The sequence below is a fragment of the Hippoglossus hippoglossus genome, chromosome 7, assembly GCF_009819705.1.
Source record: "Hippoglossus hippoglossus isolate fHipHip1 chromosome 7, fHipHip1.pri, whole genome shotgun sequence".
NCBI classification, from domain to species: domain Eukaryota; kingdom Metazoa; phylum Chordata; class Actinopteri; order Pleuronectiformes; family Pleuronectidae; genus Hippoglossus; species Hippoglossus hippoglossus.
In genome coordinates, this window is record NC_047157.1 from 27,038,770 (window position 1) to 27,063,052 (window position 24,283).

General features: G+C 45.3%; 2 protein-coding genes across 4 annotated transcripts; one reads left to right on the forward strand and one right to left on the reverse strand.

Annotated features, from left to right (window-relative positions):
• Positions 1-1,421: 1,421 nt before the first annotated feature.
• LOC117765270 (deoxyribonuclease gamma-like) lies at positions 1,422-16,491 on the reverse strand. 3 transcript variants are annotated; one of them, XM_034591659.1, is made up of 11 exons: positions 16,432-16,482; positions 10,863-10,951; positions 10,515-10,686; positions 10,182-10,270; positions 6,270-6,281; positions 3,325-3,411; positions 2,900-3,000; positions 2,644-2,756; positions 2,308-2,465; positions 1,938-2,034; positions 1,422-1,661 (listed from the first exon to the last, which is right to left on the reverse strand). In XM_034591659.1, the coding sequence occupies exons 2-11, from the start codon at positions 10,886-10,888 to the stop codon at positions 1,521-1,523; spliced, it is 996 nt and encodes a 331-aa protein (XP_034447550.1). In that variant the 5' UTR covers positions 10,889-10,951; positions 16,432-16,482; the 3' UTR covers positions 1,422-1,520. The 3 variants fall into 3 exon arrangements, with proteins under 3 accessions (XP_034447550.1, XP_034447551.1, XP_034447552.1); XM_034591660.1 differs by lacking the exon at positions 6,270-6,281 and having other exon boundaries at positions 16,432-16,491; XM_034591661.1 differs by lacking the exon at positions 10,863-10,951 and having other exon boundaries at positions 16,432-16,490.
• A 2,160-nt stretch (positions 16,492-18,651) lies between these two features.
• Positions 18,652-23,646, forward strand: snx21 (sorting nexin family member 21). The gene is made up of 6 exons (XM_034591648.1): positions 18,652-18,835; positions 20,974-21,296; positions 21,801-21,997; positions 22,117-22,258; positions 22,412-22,577; positions 23,084-23,646. The coding sequence occupies exons 2-6, from the start codon at positions 21,005-21,007 to the stop codon at positions 23,571-23,573; spliced, it is 1,287 nt and encodes a 428-aa protein (XP_034447539.1). The 5' UTR covers positions 18,652-18,835; positions 20,974-21,004; the 3' UTR covers positions 23,574-23,646.
• Positions 23,647-24,283: the final 637 nt, after the last annotated feature.

The following is a 24,283-nucleotide window of genomic DNA, read 5'->3' on the forward strand; positions in this document are numbered from 1 at the left end:
TAAAAACATAAGATCGTTAAAATAGTTTAATTTCCTGTGGATCATCTTATCGATCGTTTCACCTCATATTTAAACCTCCAGCATAAATAACAGTTTTGTACACGTTTTTCTACTAAGAACCAACAGTTATCACTTCTACGTGTCACTTGTGTCTGTACTTGTTTGGACAGACAAGTACAGACAAGTACAGACAAGTACAGACAGCTGCAGGAACATCAGCTGGTTAAAGTCAAACCAGAAACATCACTGAAAGTCAGTGTTATGCACGTAGTGAGTCATCGCTTGCACTATTAGACGATCTTGGCTGTTCGGAAGTCGCTCCTCTTCCTCGCTTCAGGTGAGTCTCCACCTGTTGAGCTGCAGCAGCGCCCTCACCCGGTCCGGTGGAGTAACGCACTGCTCCACAGTAGCAGTACTCCTTTACAAGTAAAAGTACAACAGTATAATTATCTAAATCTACTTGAAGTAAAAGTATATATTATGCCAAGTGGAACACTTCCGAATTAAGTGTATTTTATTCATTTGAATCTGTAAAATAACTATTTACAAAGGTTATTAATAAATCTAATTTAATATTAACCACAGCACTTGAATTGTAATGAGAAAGTATAAAGTGGCAGAAATGAAAATACAAAAACCAAGTAAGTTCCATGTCGGCGCCTGGTGGTGAAACTATAGACTGTAAATAAAGATGGCCGACACCATAACCAATGACGTCATTTGGAGTCAGTCTGTGCAGCAGTGGTCACAGATACATCGACCAATCAGGAGTCAGTCTCAGATTGGTGTGTGTATATTTACTTTCTATGACAAACATTTTATTTTGTAAAAGATAACAATAACAAGAACTTCAACATACAAAACTTTACTAAACATTAAAAACCATAAATGTAATTTTCCATAATATATTTACATCAGTTTCTGTGGGGTGGGGGGGGCGAACAGACGATGAGAAGTTATCACATTAGATCTTTAAAAAAAGAAAACGGTTCGTAGGTGACGGTTCGCTGTTAAACTTTGATGAACAGCCTCCACCAGTAGGTGGTGCTGTGGTGACAGCTCACAGCAGCCAGACCAAAAGTACTGCTCGACTCAGTTTTCTCTGAATCAGTGAAAATAATTCAACCGTCTTTCAGTTAAAGGAAAATACAAATTTACTCCAACTTTATGTCGAGTGAGAAAAGTTTGTCCAAAATGACTCACTCGTTAAAAATACATGAAAACTGAAGTGACAAGGAGACGATGTGTTGTACGACACCAGTTCCTGTTATACTCTGAGTTCATTATATTGTAATAAACTCAGGGACCATGAGATGATGCTCTGATATCTGGACCGATCTGGTAAATAAAGTGGGATTGCAATATAAATCCAAACATCCTAAAAACATCATTAACCTCGATGTGATGAAAACTTTTTTTTCCTGGTTTTTCCGACATCAGATTTACTTTGGTCACGTGACTTAAATATATGTATCCGTTAGAAAAGCAGTGTTAGTCTGAATAACGTGAAAACTGTACGATCACAGGAAGAAGTGGACGATGGCAGAGGCGCTGAGGAGGATCAGTAGGGGCGTGGCCTGAAGGAGCAGGGCGGCGCTGTTTATTAGGGCGGAGCTCTTTAGTTCCACCTCCACAGGGAAGTGGTCGCTCAGATCACTCACCTGTTGGACAAGAGAAAATGTGTTTATTGTATATAAAGACGATCAGTGACTGTAAATAAAGATGATCGATGACTGTATATAAATATGGACAACGTGTCTTTACTTTGTACAAGCATGAAGTCAAATATCGCAGATACAAACGCTGCCATCTGGTGTTGGTCGTCCATCTTGTGCTTTGATGTAGCCAGAAGCAGCAGCACATACAAACCTGGGCCCTGACAATAAGAGTAAAATAAAAATGGTGAACCGATCAAAGGTCAAGAATTATAAACATACCTTGGACTTCTTGAGTTTCAGCTCCTTTCCGAAGTCGTAGACCTTCGCAGAAGTCGGACTGATCGCCTTCAGGAAAGGTTTCCCATAAACCACGATCCTGAGACAAACAGATGAAAACTGCTGCTCAAAATACAAGAATACAATTTTCAGCACACAAACATGTGTGTACTTTTTGAGGACACACATTGGCATCATGCATTGCCTATTCCCTTACCCTAACTTTAACCATCACAACTAAAGGCCTAACTCAAACCTAATTCTAACCCTAAAACAGTTCATTGAAAAAGTGAGGACCGGTCAAAATGACCTCACTTTGTAGGGTCCATGCTTAAAATGGTCCTCACAAAGATATAAGTACAGGAACACACACCTGTCATATGCACAGCTGGTGTCTTCTGAGACGGTCGTGTCCACTTTGTCTCCGATCAGCCAAGTGAAATTTGTGTTGGTGAACATTCTGATCTTCTTCTTGTCGCTTCGGTTCATGTGGGCGCAGGCGGCGTGAAAATCTCCCAGGAACATCACATTCTACAAACACACACAAACACACACACACGAGCGTCTGACAAACACTAATTTCAGTTTTTCAGACGTTGTGTCTCAGGTTTCAGGACGGACGCTGCCTGATGCCCTCTCAGGTAAATATGTGATTTTGAGCTGTTTAAATAAAGTTTACTCAATAAGTCCGGCCGTCCGGTTTCCTCACCGTGCTGTTCCACTTCTCACGGACTTTCTCAAAGACGTTGTACAGTCGGTCGATCTCCTGGACGGCCTGCGGCGGATCCGTGTGGACAGGCACCAAAATGAATTTCTTGATCACTGTGGGACAGAGAGGAAGGAGGGAGGCGAGACGGGAAACGGAGAACAGGAGGAAGAAGTCAGTCGTTGTCTTTTCTACGTTGTGACACTAAATTTCTGAGAAGACGAATCATTCGAGAAAAGTACGTGTTGTGTTCACTGACCCGTCATCCGGCTTTCGAACTGAACAGCAAACGGTTCTCTGGCGAAGGTCGGCGGTTTGGTCTCGTACTGATGCTGGTCCGCCACGTTCACCGTCTCTGTCCTGGTAGCACACGGTGACAGGCTCCATAAAACATGTTGGATTTACCAGCAGCAGAGGAAGAAGAAACCCCGGTGGTAGTAAAGGTTGTTTTCTCCTCTGACGTGACACAGCTTTGTTTATCCATCATATTTCTAATCATCGTATTTGAATCCCTGTGTGATTCTTTCTCCTGTTCCCTGTAAAGGTGCGACTGTTTCTCAGGTTTCCATCGTCTCGTCCTCCGTCACTGAACCCACATTTAAGAATCAGTGGAAGCAGCAACTGTTTCATTAGCACCTCCTTCATACAGGAGAATTAAAGTGGAAATGCAGATCTGTGTCTCACCTGTAGATGAAGACGTACTTCTTCTTGTCGCCCACAGACTTTCCAAGACCTTTGCTGGACACTGACTGGTAGACGTAGTTGTCATACCTCAACACAACAAACACAAAGACACACTGTCACAAAAAATACAGCAGCAACCCGTCACACTGCTCAGAGTGTGGAGAAGAGAGAGTTCACGTCTGTTTGATGAAATCTTCAGGAACAATTCAACAGATCTGAGTCTGATCAGATCGGTTTCCTGGTCCCCTCAGTGGAGGTGAAACACTGTGATCCAGGGTCTGGGGACTGAAACAGTGACGAGTCCTTCACATCACGTGTGGCTGAAATCTCCTCAATCAAGGTTTTTTACATTTTAAATTTGAGGATTCATTGTCGCAACATAAACTAAAGAAAGAAAATAAAGAATAAAACTGAATTTGAACTTTTCTTTACATGTGTCCGAGTTCTGTGTGAAGGACTGGACACCAACAGTAGAACCTTTAAAAATGTGTCTGTACTGATGAAGTATAAATACCACAGGGAACATTTTACTACTAGTTATCCTGTGTACATTTCACTGATAATACTTATGTACTTTTACTCAAGTAGGATTTAAGATTTGAACGTTTGCGTCTCCCACCACTGTGTCTGTCCTCAGTTAGCTCCCAACTCCGCCCCTGAGCCGGATCGGCTTTAACGACCAATTTCCCGAAGACCCACACATGCACAACAAGCACGATTCAGACGGTTCACAACATTCAAACAGATGGTTATGATGATGACGATGATTACAGACATGCGGTTAGGTTGGAAATCCCATGTTTTCACTCAGGTAACCAGATCGGACACCAACCACCACAGAACGTAAATGAATTATTCACCAACAATTTGAGATGAGACGTTAGAGACAAAGCTGCCGAGCAAAGTCAATGAATCAGGGTTAAATTGGTTCTGTAGGAAGATAAAGTCAAAGAATGGCATCAGTATCACTATGACTCAGGTTCTTGTGGCGAATCAATATTTATCCAATTATTAACAATAGTGGATGAGTTTGGTCACTGGATTGGGTTTTAATTCATTGGAATATTACCTGCATTCAGAAATATACTCCAGGAAAAGTACATAAGAGTCAGTAGTTATAAATATCTACAGTATTTAATATTTGATATAACACTGTCTCTAAACTGAGCTAAATTTGACCTGAATCAGACTCAAGACCATCTCCAAAAGTATTTTAGACTGTTACTGTTATAACGAGTTGCTAATAATAATCAACAAAATAAGGTTTTCAATTAAAACAAATCAGACGACAACAGTCAGTGTAAAACAGTGGTCAGTGCTCTCCACACTGATTTGACATTCATTCACTTTAGACTTCACTGTATCAGTGTGGCGCCCCCTGGCAGCATCAGGGCTCATTACTCCACTGGTCAACAACATCATCAATAAAAAGCTCTTCTGCTAACTTCTGCTAAAAACACGGTCTCCTTTTTTACATTTCTATTTAAATAAACAGTCCAACATCCATTCGTTTTAGGATTAATTAAAGTATGATGTTTACTACCACTAGAGGGCGCACTAGCACCAGCATCTTGGACCATTCCTCTTTAGAGTCTATGGGATCAGAGCTGCTGTCTCCTGATTCAACACGTTTCTGTCTGTTTGACATTTAACAAACATTCGACTGATGAACCTGTCGATACCGAGTCTGACACACTTCCTGTTAACAGAAGTTACCTGTTAACAGAAGGTTACCTGTTAACAGAAGTTACCTGTTAACAGAGAGTTACCTGTTAACAGAAAGTTACCTGTTAACAGAAGGTTACCTGTTAACAGAAGTTACCTGTTAACAGAAGTTACCTGTTAACAGAGAGTTACCTGTTAACAGAAAGTTACCTGTTAACAGAAAGTTACCTGTTAACAGAGAGTTACCTGTTAACAGAAGTTACCTGTTAACAGAAGTTACCTGTTAACAGAAAGTTACCTGTTAACAGAGAGTTACCTGTTAACAGAAGTTACCTGTTAACAGAAGTTACCTGTTAACAGAAGTTACCTGTTAACAGAGAGTTACCTGTTAACAGAGAGTTACCGGTTAACAGAAGTTACCTGTTAACAGAAGTTACCGGTTAACAGAAGTTACCTGTTAACAGAAGTTACCTGTTAACAGAAGTTACCTGTTAACAGAAGTTACCGGTTAACAGAAGTTACCTGTTAACAGAGAGTTACCCGTTAACAGAGAGTTACCGGTTAACAGAAGTTACCTGTTAACAGAAGTTACCTGTTAACAGAAGTTACCTGTTAACAGAAGTTACCTGTTAACAGAGAGTTACCTGTTAACAGAGAGTTACCGGTTAACAGAAGTTACCTGTTAACAGAAGTTACCTGTTAACAGAAGTTACCTGTTAACAGAGAGTTACCCGTTAACAGAGAGTTACCGGTTAACAGAAGTTACCTGTTAACAGAAGTTACCTGTTAACAGAAGTTACCTGTTAACAGAGAGTTACCTGTTAACAGAGAGTTACCTGTTAACAGAAGTTACCCGTTAACAGAAAGTTACCTGTTAACAGAAGTTACCTGTTAACAGAGAGTTACCTGTTAACAGAAGTTACCTGTTAACAGAGAGTTACCTGTTAACAGAAAGTTACCTGTTAACAGAAGTTACCGGTTAACAGAAGTTACCTGTTAACAGAAGTTACCTGTTAACAGAGAGTTACCTGTTAACAGAAAGTTACCTGTTAACAGAGAGTTACCTGTTAACAGAAGTTACCTGTTAACAGAAGTTACCTGTTAACAGAAGTTACCTGTTAACAGAGAGTTACCTGTTAACAGAAGTTACCTGTTAACAGAAAGTTACCTGTTAACAGAAAGTTACCTGTGACAGACAGGATTAGTAAAGCGGGTGATTAGAGGTGATTGAGATGATTCATTTTGATTAATATTCTACAAAGGGGTAAAATCCACTGTACCTGTGAGATTCCCTGTTGGAGGCAGACAGCAGACACATGACGGTCACCAGATGGTTTAAGACACAGTGTTAGAGTTACTGTGTGAGTTCATCTGTGAATCCTTACGTCAACATTCAGATAGTGAAAACATCAGACGTCACTTATGATGCTGAATTTTGAAAAATGATCATGTTTGATATGTTCATCTGTTAAAACCAGATATGGTTGATTTTATGAATCAAAGGTCGTGACCCTGCGAAAAACACAGTTTCACCATCGTTTCAAAAACATCTACGACTGAGAGCGGCTGATTTTCCACAAACAAAATTTTGGGAAATAACCAGAAAGGAGAACCCGTACTCACCGGAGTTCTACAGTGGCCAAGACGTCGCACACATCACATTAACATTAACAACACATTTACAAAAGCCACACAACGGAAACACAACAACAACTGTGTGTGGCCGGTGTCTGGCCGGTGTCTGGCTGGGGTGTGGCTAGTTCTTGGCTGGTGTGTGGCCGGTGTGTGGCCGGTGTGTGGCTGGTGTGTGGTGGGGTGTGGCTAGTTCTTGGCCGGTGTCTGGCCGGTGTCTGGCTGGGGTGTGGCTAGTGTCTGGCTGGGGTGTGGCTAGTTCTTGGCTGGGGTGTGGCCGGTGTGTGGCCGGTGTCTGGCCGGTGTCTGGCTGGTGTCTGGCTAGTTCTTGGCTGGTGTGTGGCCGGTGTGTGGCCGGTGTGTGGCCGGTGTGTGGCCGTTGTGTGGCCGTTGTCTGGCCGGTGTGTGGCCGGTGTCTGGCTGGGGTGTGGCTAGTTCTTGGCTGGGGTGTGGCCGGTGTGTGGCCGGTGTCTGGCCGGTGTCTGGCTGGTGTCTGGCTGGTGTCTGGCTGGTGTCTGGCTAGTTCTTGGCTGGTGTGTGGCTGGTGTCTGGCTAGTTCTTGGCTGGTGTGTGGCCGGTGTCCGGCCGGTGTGTGGCTGGTGTCCGGCCGGTGTGTGGTGGGGTGTGGCTAGTTCTTGGCTGGTGTCTGGCTGGTGTCTGGCTGGTGTCTGGCTAGTTCTTGGCTGGTGTGTGGCCGGTGTGTGGCCGGTGTGTGGCCGGTGTGTGGCCGTTGTCTGGCCGGTGTGTGGCCGGTGTCTGGCTGGGGTGTGGCTAGTTCTTGGCTGGGGTGTGGCCGGTGTGTGGCCGGTGTCTGGCCGGTGTCTGGCTGGTGTCTGGCTGGTGTCTGGCTAGTTCTTGGCTGGTGTGTGGCTGGTGTCTGGCTAGTTCTTGGCTGGTGTGTGGCCGGTGTCCGGCCGGTGTGTGGTGGGGTGTGGCTAGTTCTTGGCTGGTGTCTGGCTAGTTCTTGGCTGGTGTGTGGCCGGTGTCTGGCTGGTGTGTGGTGGGGTGTGGCCGGTGTCCGGCCGGTGTGTGGTGGGGTGTGGCTAGTTCTTGGCTGGTGTCTGGCTAGTTCTTGGCTGGTGTGTGGCCGGTGTCCGGCCGGTGTGTGGTGGGGTGTGGCTAGTTCTTGGCTGGTGTCTGGCTAGTTCTTGGCTGGTGTGTGGCCGGTGTCTGGCTGGTGTGTGGTGGGGTGTGGCTAGTTCTTGGCCGGTGTGTGGCCGGTGTCTGGCCAGTGTGTGGCCGGTGTCTGGTTGGGGTGTGGCTAGTTCTTGGCTGGTGTCTGGCTGGTGTGTGGCTGGTGTCTGGTTGGGGTGTGGCTAGTTCTTGGCTGGTGTCTGGCTGGTGTCTGGCTGGGGTGTGGCTAGTTCTTGGCTGGTGTCTGGCCGGTGTCTGGCCGGTGTGTGGTGGGGTGTGGCTAGTGCTTGGCTGGTGTCTGGCCGGTGTGGCTAGTTCTTGGCCGGTGTGTGGCTGGTGTCTGGCTGGGGTGTGGCTAGTTCTTGGCCGTTGTCTGGCCAGTGTGTGGCCGGTGTCTGGCTGGGGTGTGGCTAGTTCTTGGCTGGTGTCTGGCCGGTGTGGCTAGTTCTTGGCCGGTGTCTGGCCGGTGTGTGGCCGTTGTCTGGCCAGTGTGTGGCCGGTGTCTGGCTGGGGTGTGGCTAGTTCTTGGCTGGTGTCTGGCCGGTGTGGCTAGTTCTTGGCCGGTGTCTGGCCGGTGTGTGGCCGTTGTCTGGCCAGTGTGTGGCCGGTGTGGCTAGTTCTTGGCTGGTGTCTGGCCGGTGTCTGGCTGGTGTGTGGCTGGTGTGTGGCTGGGGTGTGGCTAGTTCTTGGCCGGTGTCTGGCCGGTGTGGCTAGTTCTTGGCCGGTGTCTGGCCGGTGTGGCTAGTTCTTGGCCGGTGTCTGGCCAGTGTGTGGCCGGTGTGGCTAGTTCTTGGCTGGTGTCTGGCCGGTGTCTGGCTGGTGTGTGGCTGGTGTCTGGCTGGGGTGTGGCTAGTTCTTGGCTGGTGTCTGGCCGGTGTGGCTAGTTCTTGGCCGGTGTCTGGCCGGTGTCTGGCCGGTGTGTGGCCGTTGTCTGGCCAGTGTGTGGCCGGTGTGGCTAGTTCTTGGCTGGTGTCTGGCCGGTGTCTGGCCGGTGTCTGGCTGGTGTCTGGCTGGTGTCTGGCTAGTTCTTGGCCGGTGTCTGGCCGGTGTGTGGCCGTTGTCCGGCCAGTGTGTGGCTGGTGTGTGGCCGTTGTCTGGCCAGTGTGTGGCCGGTGTCTGGCTGGGGTGTGGCTAGTTCTTGGCTGGTGTCTGGCCGGTGTGGCTAGTTCTTGGCCGGTGTCTGGCCGGTGTTTGGCCGGTGTGTGGCCGTTGTCTGGCCAGTGTGTGGCCGGTGTCTGGCCGGTGTGGCTAGTTCTTGGCTGGTGTCTGGCCGGTGTCTGGCCGGTGTGTGGTGGGGTGTGGCTAGTTCTTGGCTGGTGTCTGGCCGGTGTGGCTAGTTCTTGGCCGGTGTCTGGCCAGTGTTTGGCCGGTGTGTGGCTGTTGTCTGGCCAGTGTGTGGCTGTTGTCTGGCCAGTGTGTGGCCGGTGTCTGGCTGGGGTGTGGCTAGTTCTTGGCTGGTGTCTGGCTGATGTGTGGTGGGGTGTGGCTAGTTCTTGGCCGGTGTCTGGCCGGTGTGTGGCCGTTGTCCGGCCAGTGTGTGGCCGTTGTCCGGCCAGTGTGTGGCCAGTGTGTGGCCGTTGTCTGGCCAGTGTGTGGCCGTTGTCTGGCCAGTGTGTGGCCGGTGTCTGGCTGGGGTGTGGCTAGTTCTTGGCTGGTGTCTGGCCGGTGTCTGGCCGGTGTGTGGTGGGGTGTGTGGCTGGTGTGTGGTGGGGTGTGGCTAGTTCTTGGCTAGTTCTTGGCTGGTGTCTGGCTGTTGTTGGGTGACCCCCAGTGGAGGCGGACGTTGCCACACTGGACAAGTCAGTCATCAGAAATGGATGCTAGTCTATTTAATGTGTCGGTGCTTGGAGGATCCAAAAAGGATAAAATTATATTTGTGTTCATGTGAGAAATTGAAGAACCGACTGACTCGATCAGATTTTCAAGAGCGATGGTTCACCTGACCACAGGAACTCACTCTGCTTGTGTCATTGTCAACATCTGTCGGTCACCTACGTTGTGGTTGTGTTTCCGTGCTGCTGACGTCTTGTAATCTTGTACCAATCTGATTGTTTGTGAGAAACTCTTGTGTGGGCGTGGTCTTGTGACCAAACATTTCCTCCTCCACTAAAGAGACTGTCTGTGGTTCTTTCTTCACAACAGACTCAGTTTCTCACACAATCTTTTCAAAGTCCTGATGATCACGAGGAGCTGATGAGACTAAACATCATGATTTAGTTTTTTATGAAACTTCTGATATTCCTCCTATAATATGACACGTAACCTAAAATGATTGTATAAAAGTTCCCTCATTAGAAAACTGTAACTACGTCCTAATTAGTGATGATTTAAAATGAGTTGTGACCTTAAACCTGAAGATTTCTGGTTTGATGAAAGTTTCCTGTTGATAAACGTCTTTAAATCTTTCTGCAGAGTTTTCACTTTACCTGTTGATGGCAGACAGCAGGGTCCTCACGACTTTCCCGTCGGGATCGACCACGTCCTGCAGGAGACAGATGTCACAGCGATGCACCACCTACACGCAGAGAGACAGATTTCGTACATCACCAAGATAATCGACTCTTTTCTGATCACTGCTTCTAATTTTTCGAGGACAGTAAACGCTCTCGTCTTTATTACAAAATCTTGGTCGACCATAGTTGTTCTTGGACTACGTCATAGAAATAAATAAAGATCTCCTGGATCGCCCCCTGGTGGCCGGAGACAGTCCTGTGGGTCTGAACAAACTGAATGTTCCTGTGTGTGTGTGTGTGTCGTACCCTGGTCAGAGTGTGGACCAGTCTGTAGTTTGAAGCTTTCGCGAGGTTGAAATTGTCGACGTTGTACGAGCAGATCCTGAATCCTGACACCGTTTCTCTCCCGACCAAGAGGGTGAGGAAAGAGAGGAGGAGGAGGAGAGGACGACAAGAAGAGCGCCACCTCATGGCTGAACTGTGGAGGCAACAAAAGATGCACAATGTCATTAAAACAATAACAGTGTAGAGATTCTGATTTCAGAATCAAAGATGAGAAAAATAAAACTCCAGACATGTGTGGACGCTAGGAGTAACCATAGCAACAGGGATGAGTTTAAAATCTAGAACGTATCAGTGTGGGCGGAGTCTCACTTTACGTCACTGCAGGAAACAGTCATGTGCACAGGATGACTTCCAGGACGATGGGGGGTGGGGGGGGGTCACAGGTCTGGAGTCAAGGGCTGAAAACGAACACATGAAAAACACTGAGTCAGTCGTCAGAGGCAGATCAAGGGAAAAGTTCCTGGAAAGATTAAATCTGTTTCCAAACTCAAGAGAAACACAACTGCAGCCAGAGGAGGGAGGTTTAACGCCACCTACAGGCAGGAGGCCTCATTTTAAATAGCAACTTTGAATCTTGACATTTTGTTTTGACTGTTGCTGAACTCTAACAGCTTCATCGTGGAGCTGAAGCTCTGCAGGCTGAGCGGTCGGACAGGTCTGACGATGGAGGGCGGGCGTGTTCAGACCTGCTCAGAGATCAGCAGCAGAGAAACTATTTACTACGACATTCTGTCCCACATTCATGTCCGTCCTCTGGAAACTGCAAACACGTTCAAATTCAAAAGAGACACATACGTGACTGAGAAGCACAAATACTCACTACAGGACCGACAGTGGATTAATACACCGCTGAAAATAGTCCAACTAATGTATCACATTCTCTTAAATCACTGAGCCACTTCAAAACATTGAACTGAGGTGTTTTTCTGAAGATTTATTTCTGCCTTCATGAGGTGTCGAAATTATTGGAAAAGTTCACATGAACCTCATCTCAAGTCAGAACAACAGGTTTGTAGTTTTGCAGGTTGCAGAGCTGCTGACGTTAAACCGATGCACATCATTTTACAATCAGCTCTAAATAGAAGCTTTTAATGTCAACTTGTCAAGACGTCATGTATCAAATACAGACATTCTCAGGATTAATATCTCATTATGCAGATATTGTAAAGAGTCAACATGTTATTTAAAGGCTCAAAACACTTTAATACAACATGTTATTTACAGCGTCTATGTTTTTTCCACATTCTGACTTTTAAGCTCAAAAACACAAAAGTCAGAACAACGAGTTCACAACTCTGGAAATGGGAGCTTCAGAGGAGCACTGGTCTTCAACAGGAACCAGTGGACTCACAGGTTTGAGGCTTAACATGCGATTTGATGATTTGATTGAAAAGAGTTCAGTTCCACTTCAGTCCGTCGGAGAGGAATCCTCACACGTGACCCCCTGAGGTTTCTGTGTGTGTATTTGGTAGTTTTACTCTTGTTGAGGGTAAACAACAGAGGAGGTCACTAGGGTTGCAAAGGGGCGGAAAATTTCCGGTAAATTTCCGGAAACTTTCCATGGGAAGTTAAGCTCGGGAATTTTGGAAATTTTGACAATAAAAACGTCATTCAAAACTCTATTTTAAAGATGTATGGAATGCAGCACATGCTGTGTTTCTTTGAAAAGGATGTAGCTAGCTATTGTAAACCAAATTGACAGAATTAATGGATTGTTTTATTTTTCTCTCAACCCGACATGATCAAATGCGTCAAATGAAAGTCCGAAGTACTCTTGTCCGAGAAAGCACGCAGTATCCATTATCGATTGACAACGCAAACAGGTGACTGTATTTATAGTCCACAGGAACAAAATTGTCTTGCTGGCAAGTGGCTAACGTTAGCAATTCTAGATCTTGCAGCACGATCTTGGTTAAAACAACCAAGATCATGGTCGATGACGTCATCAACATCGCTTTCTCCTCCGCTGAGCCACAGGAGACATTTAACACCTGTGAACTACTTCCCATTTACTGACGTTTATGTGTAAAACTATGTATTGGCAGATTTTGCATTTGTGTAATGTTTAATAGAAGAACAGATATGTATTTAGAAGAAGTATGAACAGATGTGGTTCTCATGAGTTAACTTAAACTTTACGACTGTTGCTCAGGGGACTATAAATGTTTATGGCTTCCCCCACTGGACAAATGGTCACGGCAGGGGTCCCTCAGTGTGTCTGATAGAGATGGGTGAGGGGATCTCTGTATTGTATACAGGACGGGGGTCTTTTGTCTTGTGAACGAAGATAAGGGATCTCGGAGACAGATTGTCTCACAGCAGAAGTCACACCAGGGGTCTGGGACAGAGATGGAGACAGGATGTCTACCCACCCTAAACAGAGAGTGAAGAAGATGAGGAACTTCTCCTTCCTCTCAGGGAGGGGCTTCTGATTGTATAACTGTAGTTGTTCTCCTATGCTCTGTGCTCATTCCATACACGTTACGCTAGGTGCGGTCCACCTGCAGGTGTTAGAAATTGAACTTACCGAGAAACAATGTATAATTGTGTATGATTAAACAGAAATTGCCACCACAACTACTTCCCCTTTGCACTTTACATCCATTACCTCTAAAGTAGAAATATATTCAGAAACCACCAATACTCATCTCCAACATACTGTCACATAGAGGAAACTGCTGAGGTCAGATTTTCAGATTGAAGTCCATCGTTCCTGCAGGTTTTGATAAGTTTTCACTGACCGGGTTCTATCCTGAGATCCACATAGAGACGGTAGAGTTCTACTCACAAATGGATTAAGTCAAAAATGTAATTTTTAAAATTTGTATTAGAAATGTTTGCATGCATGTCTGCTTATGACAAAACAAAATGTTTATATTTATGTCTGTATATGACAAGGTAAATACAGTTAGTATAAATTACCCCAAAGTTTCCAGTTTATTCCCGTTAATTCCCGTATATTCCCATGGAAAGTTTCCAACTTTGAATATTCCCGGAATTTTGCAACCCTAGAGGTCACACCTTGTTAAGAAAACAGAAATTGATTGATTCTACATTTTCTATAAATCTATAATTTGATTCATAACTTCCACAACTTTTAGGAGGCAAAGACTTTGGTGAATTAATTTCAAGCATCAAAACAAATCATCCACATGAGTAAAGGTTTGTTTTCACAAGAAAATCTGACTTTTGACAACTTTTGAGCATTTGGGCCAAAATATCTCTTTAGACTTTGCTCAAAGTCAAAAAAAGATTCTCAATGAACATGAAATTGAGAAGAAATCATTAATTCTGAGAAGGTCGAAGGTCACAGTGGCCAGTGACTCACTGAGCGTCTGTTCTCAAAATTAGAAATTGGATTTTTTCAAACATCTCACCCATGCAGGCCGTGTGTTGGGAAGTCACTGCTGTGGCTGATATCGACTGATATCGACTGATATTGATATTTGCAGTGATCAGGACAGTTACCACACAGACAGGCAGTGATTCAGATGTGTTTCTCAGCCCCTCCCAGGCCCAGAGGCGGGGGTGAGACCGGTCGAACGACCTCTGTTCCTCCAACACTCCCTCTACACACCAGAGAACGACTACGTGACCAAACAGTGACAGAATGATCCACAGAGCTGTAAACGTGTCTCACTGTGCACGATACAATGTTAGAGGCTGGAGACGGCAACAGAAACACATGAACAACATACAGTAAATAAGATGGACAACATGACAGCTCGAAAAAGAGAAGTGAAATCATCTGGATCGCCCCCTGGTGGCTGGCTGGGAACAAACTAAACAACACTAGATTTACAGCACTGCGGTCATATGCCTCCAGCAACCACAGGACATATTCCGTGGACATATTTCATTTTTCCAGATTCATATAAGGTCACTGTGACCTCTACCACTGACTCATAATCACTGTATCTATGAGTCCAAGTGACAACTGACAATAGTGGAAGAGATTCCCTCAAGTCGGTGTTGATTTCACATTAAAGACTCCAAATACAAGAGATATCGAATTCACAAGGTAGAAAAAGTGCTTTGTGAGGTCACAGTGACCTTTAACTTTGACCTTTAACCACCAAACACTACTCAGGTCATCCTGGAGTCCAAGGGAATGTTTGTGCCACATCCAATGAAATTCTCTTTGTGCATTCCTGATATATTGCATTCAAAACAACAAAAGGTAAATTTAAGGTCACGTGATGACCCCCACTGCTAAAACAATCCAAGAGGAAACACTGCGAAAACATGAATCATACAAAAAAAAAATGCAGGTCGTTCTTATCTCACTCATGTTTGTTCAAGTGTTTCTGATCAGGTTGGAGTGAATTAGTTATTTGATGATATAAAAACAGGCGGAGACGTCATGATTGACAGCTGAGACTGACTCCTGATTAGTCGAGCACTTAAACCAACGGGACCTCGACAACATGGCTCCGCTCCACGACCGCTGCTGCGCTGACTCTGAAACCAGATGATGTCAGGAGCACAGGATGGCAGCGTTCACGTCTTTATATTCTAACTTTAGTCACTTGTGTAACTCGGTGCCAGAACTGATTCTTTTTTCTTTAAAGTTTGACGATAACAGCGGCTTTTTCATTGCTAAGACAAACTGGAAGATGAAATTTAACATTTGCAATTTAAAGTATACATAATATAAATACTGCAAAACTCTAAACAAATGTACATAATAAGTCAAATCTAACCCAACTACAGTCATTTAACACTAAATAACAGTTTCAGGGCAACAACTCCGACTGCAGATTGTGGGAGAGTGAAGTCAGAGGAATACAAGGGTTGAGTCTGGCGATTGAGTAATTAGATTGTAGTGTTAGCATAGATTATTTCAATTTTATATTTAGTTGTATGTTTGTAGTCATTTGATTAGTTAACAGTTTTAGACACTTGTGAGTTTATAGTAGCTGTAGTTTAGCTTCAGCTCATTGCTCAAGTATATCAGTGAGACTTAGGGTTTGTTAGGTTTCATAATATGTTAGTTAAAGCTGCTTGATGATGCTCGTGTTACTATTCAATCTTCGACTGGTGACTTTACCCTGAATGTGTCAGTTACCCATTAAAACAAGTGAATCATTGACTGACATTGACTGACAGACTTTAAACGTCACACACATTTAAAGTCTGTTTTGGACACTTGACGTTGTGTCTGTGTCTTCAACCCTGAAATTCTTCTTAAATCCCCTTTAGGTTCCAACCTAATTCTGCTCTGGTGCAGGAAACAGGTTCTAGAAGCTTCAACAACACGTTCCTGAAACATTCTCACTCAAAGGACTTTAAACAAAGCTTCTACAACTGGAACCATTTTGGTCGGAGCTCTGTTCAAACACAACAAACTTAAGTTTGAACTGTTCCACAGATCCTGACGTTACCAAAGATACAAAACACTGAAGAGCAAAGACGGATTTAAACCTCTTGGACAATTCTACTGATAAAAACACAATCCAGTAATTTGAAGGGTTTGGAAACAAGATGGTAAAAAAACATGTTAAAGTTCTGAGATTTAAGGGGAAATTAAAGATTATCACGAGTTTACAAGTTTAAAAAGAAAAATGGCTGAACCCGACAGAACACACACACACACACACACACACACACACACACACACACACACACACACACACACACACACACACACACACACACACACACACACACACACACACACACACAGGAAGAACACACAGAAACCACACACCTTACTTTAGGCTCCACTTTCAAACTACTTCCTCAAACAGACTCACGCACTCACACTCTCACACAGACAGACTCACACACAGACAGACAGACTCACACTCACACAGACTCACACTCACTCACTGAACAGAGGGGTCCAGAGGCCGGTCCAGAGCTGCCTGTCTCTTACCTGTTCAGGTGAAGTTTCACTAAGTGTCTCTGGGACTCTGCTGAGGTCACGTGAGGCTTCTCTCTCCCTGCTGCTGTGGATCTAAACCCCGCCCCCCCTGCAACACTTCCTGGATCTCTCAGGTAGACCACGCCCACTACAGCTGCTGCATTTATGGCCTGCGGGAAAGACAAACGTTGGTTAAATACAGTTATATACAGTCTATGGTCTCACCCTATACATACAGTCTATGGTCTCACCCTATATATACAGTCTATGGTCTCACCCTATACATACAGTCTATGGTCTCACCCTATACATACAGTCTATGGTTTGCACCCTATACATACAGTCTATGGTCTCACCCTATACATACAGTCTATGGTCTCACCCTATATATACAGTCTATGGTCTCACCCTATATATACAGTCTATGGTCTCACCCTATACATACAGTCTATGGTCTCACCCTATATATACAGTCTATGGTCTCACCCTATACATACAGTCTATGGTTTGCACCCTATACATACAGTCTATGGTCTCACCCTATATATACAGTATATGGTCTCACCCTATACATACAGTCTATGGTTTGCACCCTATATATACAGTCTATGGTCTCACCCTATACATACAGTCTATGGTTTGCACCCTATATATACAGTCTATGGTCTCACCCTATACATACAGTCTATGGTCTCACCCTATATATACAGTCTATGGTTTGCACCCATAGACTAAATCAAGATGGACGACATGACGGAGCCCAAAAGTGAAGCCAAAGCGTCTCGATCGCCCCAGAACAGAGTGAAAACTCTATTAATTACCTTCTTAATAAATCCACTACACCTGGTTCTATCGAGGTAAAGTCGAATAAAGTGGCTTCATCAAAGTTTTGGGGGTTTTATTTATTTAAAAATATCTTATATTTTAACTTACAACATACAGTCTATGGTCTCACCCTATATATGCAGTCTATGGTTTGCACCCTATATATACAGTCTATGGTTTGCACCCTATATATACAGTCTATGGTCTCACCCTATATATACAGTCTATGGTCTCACCCTATATATACAGTCTATGGTCTCACCCTATATATACAGTCTATGGTCTCACCCTATACATACAGTCTATGGTTTGCACCCTATACATACAGTCTATGGTCTCACCCTATACATACAGTCTATGGTCTCACCCTATATATACAGTCTATGGTCTCACCCTATATATACAGTCTATGGTCTCACCCTATATATACAGTCTATGGTCTCACCCTATACATACAGTCTATGGTTTGCACCCTATACATACAGTCTATGGTCTCACCCTATACATACAGTCTATGGTCTCACCCTATACATACAGTCTATGGTCTCACCCTATACATACAGTCTATGGTCTCACCCTATATATACAGTCTATGGTCTCACCCTATACATACAGTCTATGGTTTGCACCCTATACATACAGTCTATGGTCTCACCCTATACATACAGTCTATGGTCTCACCCTATACATACAGTCTATGGTCTCACCCTATATATACAGTCTATGGTCTCACCCTATATATACAGTCTATGGTCTCACCCTATACATACAGTCTATGGTCTCACCCTATACATACAGTCTATGGTTTGCACCCTATACATACAGTCTATGGTCTCACCCTATATATACAGTCTATGGTCTCACCCTATACATACAGTCTATGGTCTCACCCTATACATACAGTCTATGGTCTCACCCTATACATACAGTCTATGGTCTCACCCTATATATACAGTCTATGGTTTGCACCCATAGACTAAATCAAGATGGACGACATGACGGAGCCCAAAAGTGAAGCCAAAGCGTCTCGATCGCCCCAGAACAGAGTGAAAACTCTATTAATTACCTTCTTAATAAATCCACTACACCTGGTTCTATCGAGGCAAAGTCGAATAAAGTGGCTTCATCAAAGTTTTGGGGGTTTTATTTATTTAAAAATATCTTATATTTTAACTTACAGCCCAAAATAATAAAGTAAGATAGAAAATAAAAATAAAAAGTGGTTTGGTCCGGCCATGGGGGACAAGTAACAATAAATACACATTTCATCATCACAGCAGTTTTTCATTTTACCTGTGTTTATTTCCATCTATCTCTCTATCCATCCATCCATCCACCTCTCTCTCTCTCCCTCTCTCTCTCTCTCTCTCTCTCTCTCTGCCCCGTGTCGCCCCCTGCTGGTGTGTGTGTGTCAGCTCCGTGTCCAGCAGCGGGGGGACAGTGAGAGCAGTCCGGAAACAGTGCGCTGTGAGCGGACCCACAAACCTCCAGCAGGACGGAGCAGCCTCCAGGTTCCTCCCCGGAGCTCCGCTCTCCAGCCCCGCGGAGCTGAGATGGATTGACCGGAGCGGGGCCACCCTGAAGCCCGCGGGTGAGTCTCTCTATCTGCGCAGGAAACCACCATCACGTTCACCCCCAACAACAACAAACTTGTTAGCTCGTCGCTAACTTTCCCTGATGGAGCTAAAGCGGGTTTAGCGGTTAGCCCCGCTCCGTCTCCCGGGATAATTCCTCCCGGCTGCGAGGTGACACTCTGCGGGTTTGAAACCTCTGAGTCTCCGCGTGGAGGCGGAGGACCCGGAGCCGAGAGAGACAGCTTCCCACCCGGGGGCGGTGTCCGCAGCCCGCGGGCTCAGGGAGCTCGGTGACCGGGGGAATATTCACTATAATGAACTTGTAATGAACCGGTGTTAGCATGTAGCTCCGCAGCAGCTTCACGCAGGACCAACGTGGAGCTGCTCGTCTGTGTCGCCTGTAGAAGTTTCATCAGGAGGATTCAAACCCACGGTTCGGTCCAGAACCCGGTTTGTGGTGAACGGTTCGGTTCGGTTCGGTTCGGTTCCTTCACGGTGTGGTAGGCTCTGGAGCAACGTGAGTAAATAGGACTCCAGAGACAGATTCACATCAGTTAGATTTAAATGTGCTGCAATGATTATTCGTATTTAATTCTATATTGTTTGTACAGCGTCAAATCCTAATAAACGTGACCTCCAGGCTCTTTACACAGAAGGTCGAGACAGTAACATGATCAGAATACAGTTTGTATTATGATCTTTATTGTATATTTATATTGGGGATTATATGTGTTACCGTCCGGAGCCCGTCTGAGAACGTGTGTGAAGCTGTGGCACCTGGAAACCAACACCAGAGGGTTTTAGTATTTTATTATTTTAGTGCATTATTTAAAAGTAAATTTCCCCGTCACAGGATGATTTGAGGAGCAGAGAGGTTTGGTACTTGTCGACTCTTGAGTGTGAAGTGGATCAACATGTAAAAACCAGGACACGGTCATCCTCTGTACTTTTGAAACACTTCCCCAGACAGTTTCCTTGGAGTGGTTCAGATGCAGGCTTAGTCTCCGAGCTGCAGAGGAAACTAACTCAGCTGAACTTTCCACATGTTGATCCTCCTCAGCTCGGAGAGTCCACGTGTGGCGCCGCGGCTGTGGCCGGTGAAGCGTTGGTCTGCGTTGTGTTTTCCTGGCGTCGGGCTGACTTTGCAAAGCGCTGCATTATTGACGAGTGACATGATTTCCACCCGGAGGCCGTCGGCTCTGTAACAGGAGCCAACTCGTTCTGACTGTTTCAGACGTGGATCAGTTTGTGGAGCTCGGACGAGACCGGCTCGGTTTTCACTGACCTGCTTCTGTTCGAGCCTGAGGGATTATTTTACTCTAAGTTATTTTGGACATTATTTCCTTTGCTAAGGGGGTTCGTTTTAAGGGAAATAAGAAATCTCTCTCTTGTGTTGCAGGCAATGATTAACTTAGTTATTGATTTTCCTGACACTTATTTTCCGGATTTGTTGTTTTGTCTATAAAATGTTAATCATCATAAAATACTAAGAAATACAGAAAATAATCACATCAACGAAGCTGGAAGAAGAAAACATTCAGTTCTTTTGCTTTAATGAAAAATGACTCTCACAATAAACACATTTTTATCCTCATCACACAATGCAGGGAGATTATTGATCCATATATTCATCCATTCATCTGAAACCATTTTGTGTCCGGAGCAAAACTCAATTTGAACTTTTTTCATGAAACTTCACATTCAAGTCTTAATATTTTAGGTTTCATGATATTCTCCTTTTTTTGTGTTGTGTCGTCCTCAAATGTAAAGAGCTCAGACCTGCTTGTGTCCACATGGTCTCAGACAGAGTCTTGTGTTTGTGAGGATCCCTGCTGTGTCCATCGAACTCTCCTGACCTCCACAGACCTTCTACTTGGGCCCGGGCGGAGAGGCCGTCACTCAGACATCCGCGTTGTCTTATTTTAAACAAGTAAAAGACTTTAACTGAACACACCTGGGGCCTCGTTTATCATCGTACGCACAAAACGCGCCTGAAAGAATCGTACGACTCTTCTAAGTCAAAATGATCTCCTTTCCAAACCACTATTCCTTGACCCCCGATGAGATACGTCACATGATTAATCACATGATCAATGTTAATTCATGCAAGAGAAACAGTTTGTAAAACGTCTCTCCTTTCATGCTTCTTCTTCAGCTGCTGCAGCCTCCTCCTGCCAAGTAGCCTCATGGCTTCCCGGCTGCTGGATCGTCTGAAACGCTCGCTGTTCAAAGATGTTCACTGGGCAGTAACGGAACAGGAAGCAGGAGACACACAGGAAGTGGAGGAGTTTGATGAGGATCGGTTGGAGGCGGAACTGGCGGAGGAGGAGGAGTGTGTGACTGATCGCCTTGGGGGGACTCTGTCCTTCGACAGCGCAGCAGGAGGAGGAGGACTGGAGGAAAGTGGCGAGGGCGAGGGGCATGACAGTGACTCCGACTTCCTGGGAGAGTCGATGGAGGAGGGGCTCAGCAGCACAGGTGAGGTGGCGCCCTCCTCAGGATTATCCGTTATCGATCAGGCAGGACAGGAGTGTTTGTCCAGGCTCACACAGACCAAAGAATTCCACATCAGTCAATAACAAATTGGAATTTATACGGAGAAGATTATGAATCTGTGTCATCTGTTCGTCTCTGATCCCGGTTCAACTCGCACCCTACTTCTGACGCCCACCTCTCTCCTGTCGGCTCATCTCACTTTACCTCAGCCAATCTGAAGGCACCAGATTGTCGCAACGTTCGATTGGCCGGTCGTATTTAAAAAGACCCAAGCGTCGTCATCGCTCTCTGATTGGCTACTGGGCTCCCTTTCCTGAGCAAGACATTTCAGACGGCGTGAAGTAGTTTTCACTGTGATAAAGTTTTTTTTGCCACCAAAATCGAATCAGTTCAACCTTCGGTCCAACTGAAGCGTTTTACCAAGTTTGAAGAAATTCAAGTGTTGTTGAGATTTCAGACAACTGACTTTGGGTTCAACCTTCATAGACGCCAGTCCTGTCGGCGCTTCACCGGTCGGCCCCTCCCCCTCCGCCCTGCTGACACGGCAGCTTCAGGAGAGCTGGAGGAACATGTGCCGACTCGATGGAGGAAGTCCCGTCCCCTCGGGAAGACGGCTGATGGATGACTTGTTGTTTGAGGTTACGGACGCCAGTGTGATGCAGGACGGCTCCTCAAAGTACGTGGTGAGTACAAACAAACCGTGGAGGTCAGGATCGTTGGTCACATGATCCACGCTCTCATTTTCCAGGAGCTGGTTGTGATTCAGTCTGTTGTGCGCTCGGTCTGTTGCTGTCTGTTGCAGCTGTACACCATCCACGTGACCCAGACCGGTGGCAGCGATAAGACGCCCGCTGTAATCACTCGCCGCTACTCCGATTTTCAGCGCCTTCATGCCACGCTGCGGCGTTATCATTCAGACCTGATGGATCGTGTATGTTTTCCACGTGAGTAGGGGTTACAGTACGTCATCAAAGTCATCACAAAGCCTTGTTATGGTTAGGGTAGGGGGGGGGGGGGGGGGGGGGGGCTGTGTCCTGTGTCCTGCCGGCGTCAGGCATCAAGCCGCTGAAACCTGACCACCGGTTGTATCGCCACAGGTAAGAAGCTGCGGAGGAACTTCGCGGCGGAGACGATCGCCAGGCGCAGCCGGGCCTTTGAACAGTATCTGTCTCACCTGTGTTCACTGCCCACCCTGCGGGGGGCGCTCTGCGTGCGACAGTTCTTCTACCTGAGCGACCTGCAGACTGGGCAGCTGCTCATCAGGTAGCTAACAACACACTGACTGAAACGTCCCAGTGGTTCGTGAGAAGTCACAAACTAAACTCTCTTCCTTCCACCTGCTGTTCTCCTGTGACTCAGCTTCAGTCTGTTGCTCCTGAATGTTAGAGATCAGTGACACACTGGACCTGAGCAGCTCTGGACAGAGAAGTGAGGTTGAGGTTCAGATGAAACCATCCGGGTCGGACTCGGGTCCCTGAACCGAGCCCGTGAGCGAACAGCTGAAACATTCGATGCAGGACAGCAGGTTATAATGAAATAGTGACATTCACCTCAAATTAAAGAGTAAATACAATTTAAAGTTTCAGAAGCAAATTTCCTAGAAGATAATTCCAACAGTCGTGTGGCCGCTGTTCGGGTTTGTTTCCTGTTTCCTGTTTCCTGTCGTCTGTTCTCTTGAAGTTTTCTTTTACATAATGATAAATACAAACAGATGTAATCAGAGTTTCATCTCCAGTGTTTCCGAGCTGAGTTTGTCTTGTTTTGTTGAGGGCGGGACGTTACCAGGAGGCACTGGGTCCGCTGCTCAACGCCAAGAGACTGCAACAGAAACTGGGCTGGGCCAGTTACTACGACGTCCAGGCTCAGGCCCCGCCCCCGGCCTCCTCCCATTGGTTCTTCACTCTGGTGGGGCTGTCGTGCTGTTTCCAAGAAGTGGACCAGCTGGAGGAGGCGGGGGATCACTGTGACCACGCCCTCCGTGTGCTGACGCCCGCTGACCCTCAAACTGACGACCAGGACAAGCCCATCCCACAGACTGTTGCACCCCGCCCACACATTGACAGGCCACACCCCCTCCTGTTACCGTTGCTGAGGGCGGTGGTTCGGCTTCTGTGGCAGACGGGAAAAGACAAACGGCAGTGGGAGGAGCTTTTGCAGCAGCTGGAGGAGCAATGGGCGGGGCTAGACAATCAGCCAACCATGATAGAGTTTCTGGTAAAACACAACCTGCAAGAGAGTGAGGTGGGGGGGTTAGCGTGACGACGCACATCGCGGCACAATCACGACAATACATCCAAAAAAATGATCCCGAATAAAATAAGATACGGACGAAAGTGATGTCATTCAGAGAAAATTACATTTAGAGGAAGAAGAATTCTATGTGCGAAATAAAAAGAATCTTATCAAAGCCTAATATGAAAATTAAGTTATAATAAATCAAAACAAATCGAAAGGTTTTAAGAATTTCTCAGTAATATTTCTCGATACAACTTCGAGAAATGTAACAAGAAAAAGTCTAAATATTTAATTAATTAATTAAATATTTCAATAAACAAGTCTTTTATTATAAATTATTATGATTATAATTAAAAAAAAGGTCAATGGACAACAAGAACATTCTATTTAAAAAAAAGTTGTAAAATGTCGACAAACAAGACAACATTTTGTATTATTTAAATAATTGAGTTGTGATGGTTTGTTGTTCGTCTTCTCAGTCAAACTTTAAAATGAATTCAAAACTGTGACGCCTCAGATCAGGAGGTGAGAGAAGCCTGGACTTTAATAATAATGATAAACACTAAACACTACTCCTTCAAATCTTAGTTGTGATGAGCAACTCAAATCCATAAAGGGAAACATTCAAAAGGAAAAGGTAGAAAACACACGTTTTTAGTTTAACTGAGATGAGATTGTTGAAACGCTGCTTCTTCTTCGTTTGAAATGAATCTTCATTTTAGAATTCTGAGGAC

Excerpts from the sequence above, each read along its gene's own strand:
- LOC117765270 (XM_034591659.1), bottom strand. The coding sequence starts at position 10,888 with ATGACTGTTTCCTGCAGTGACGTAAA. Across the intron at positions 10,687-10,862 it reads GTTTCCTGCAGTGACGTAAA|TTCAGCCATGAGGTGGCGCT; the intron begins GTGAGACTCCGC and ends TTGCCTCCACAG. Across the intron at positions 2,757-2,899 it reads GTTCGAAAGCCGGATGACGG|TGATCAAGAAATTCATTTTG; the intron begins GTCAGTGAACAC and ends TCTGTCCCACAG.
- snx21 (XM_034591648.1), top strand. The coding sequence starts at position 21,005 with ATGGCTTCCCGGCTGCTGGATCGTCTGAAACGCTCGCTGTTCAAAGAT. Across the intron at positions 21,297-21,800 it reads GGAGGGGCTCAGCAGCACAG|ACGCCAGTCCTGTCGGCGCT; the intron begins GTGAGGTGGCGC and ends CAACCTTCATAG. Across the intron at positions 22,578-23,083 it reads ACTGGGCAGCTGCTCATCAG|GGCGGGACGTTACCAGGAGG; the intron begins GTAGCTAACAAC and ends TGTTTTGTTGAG.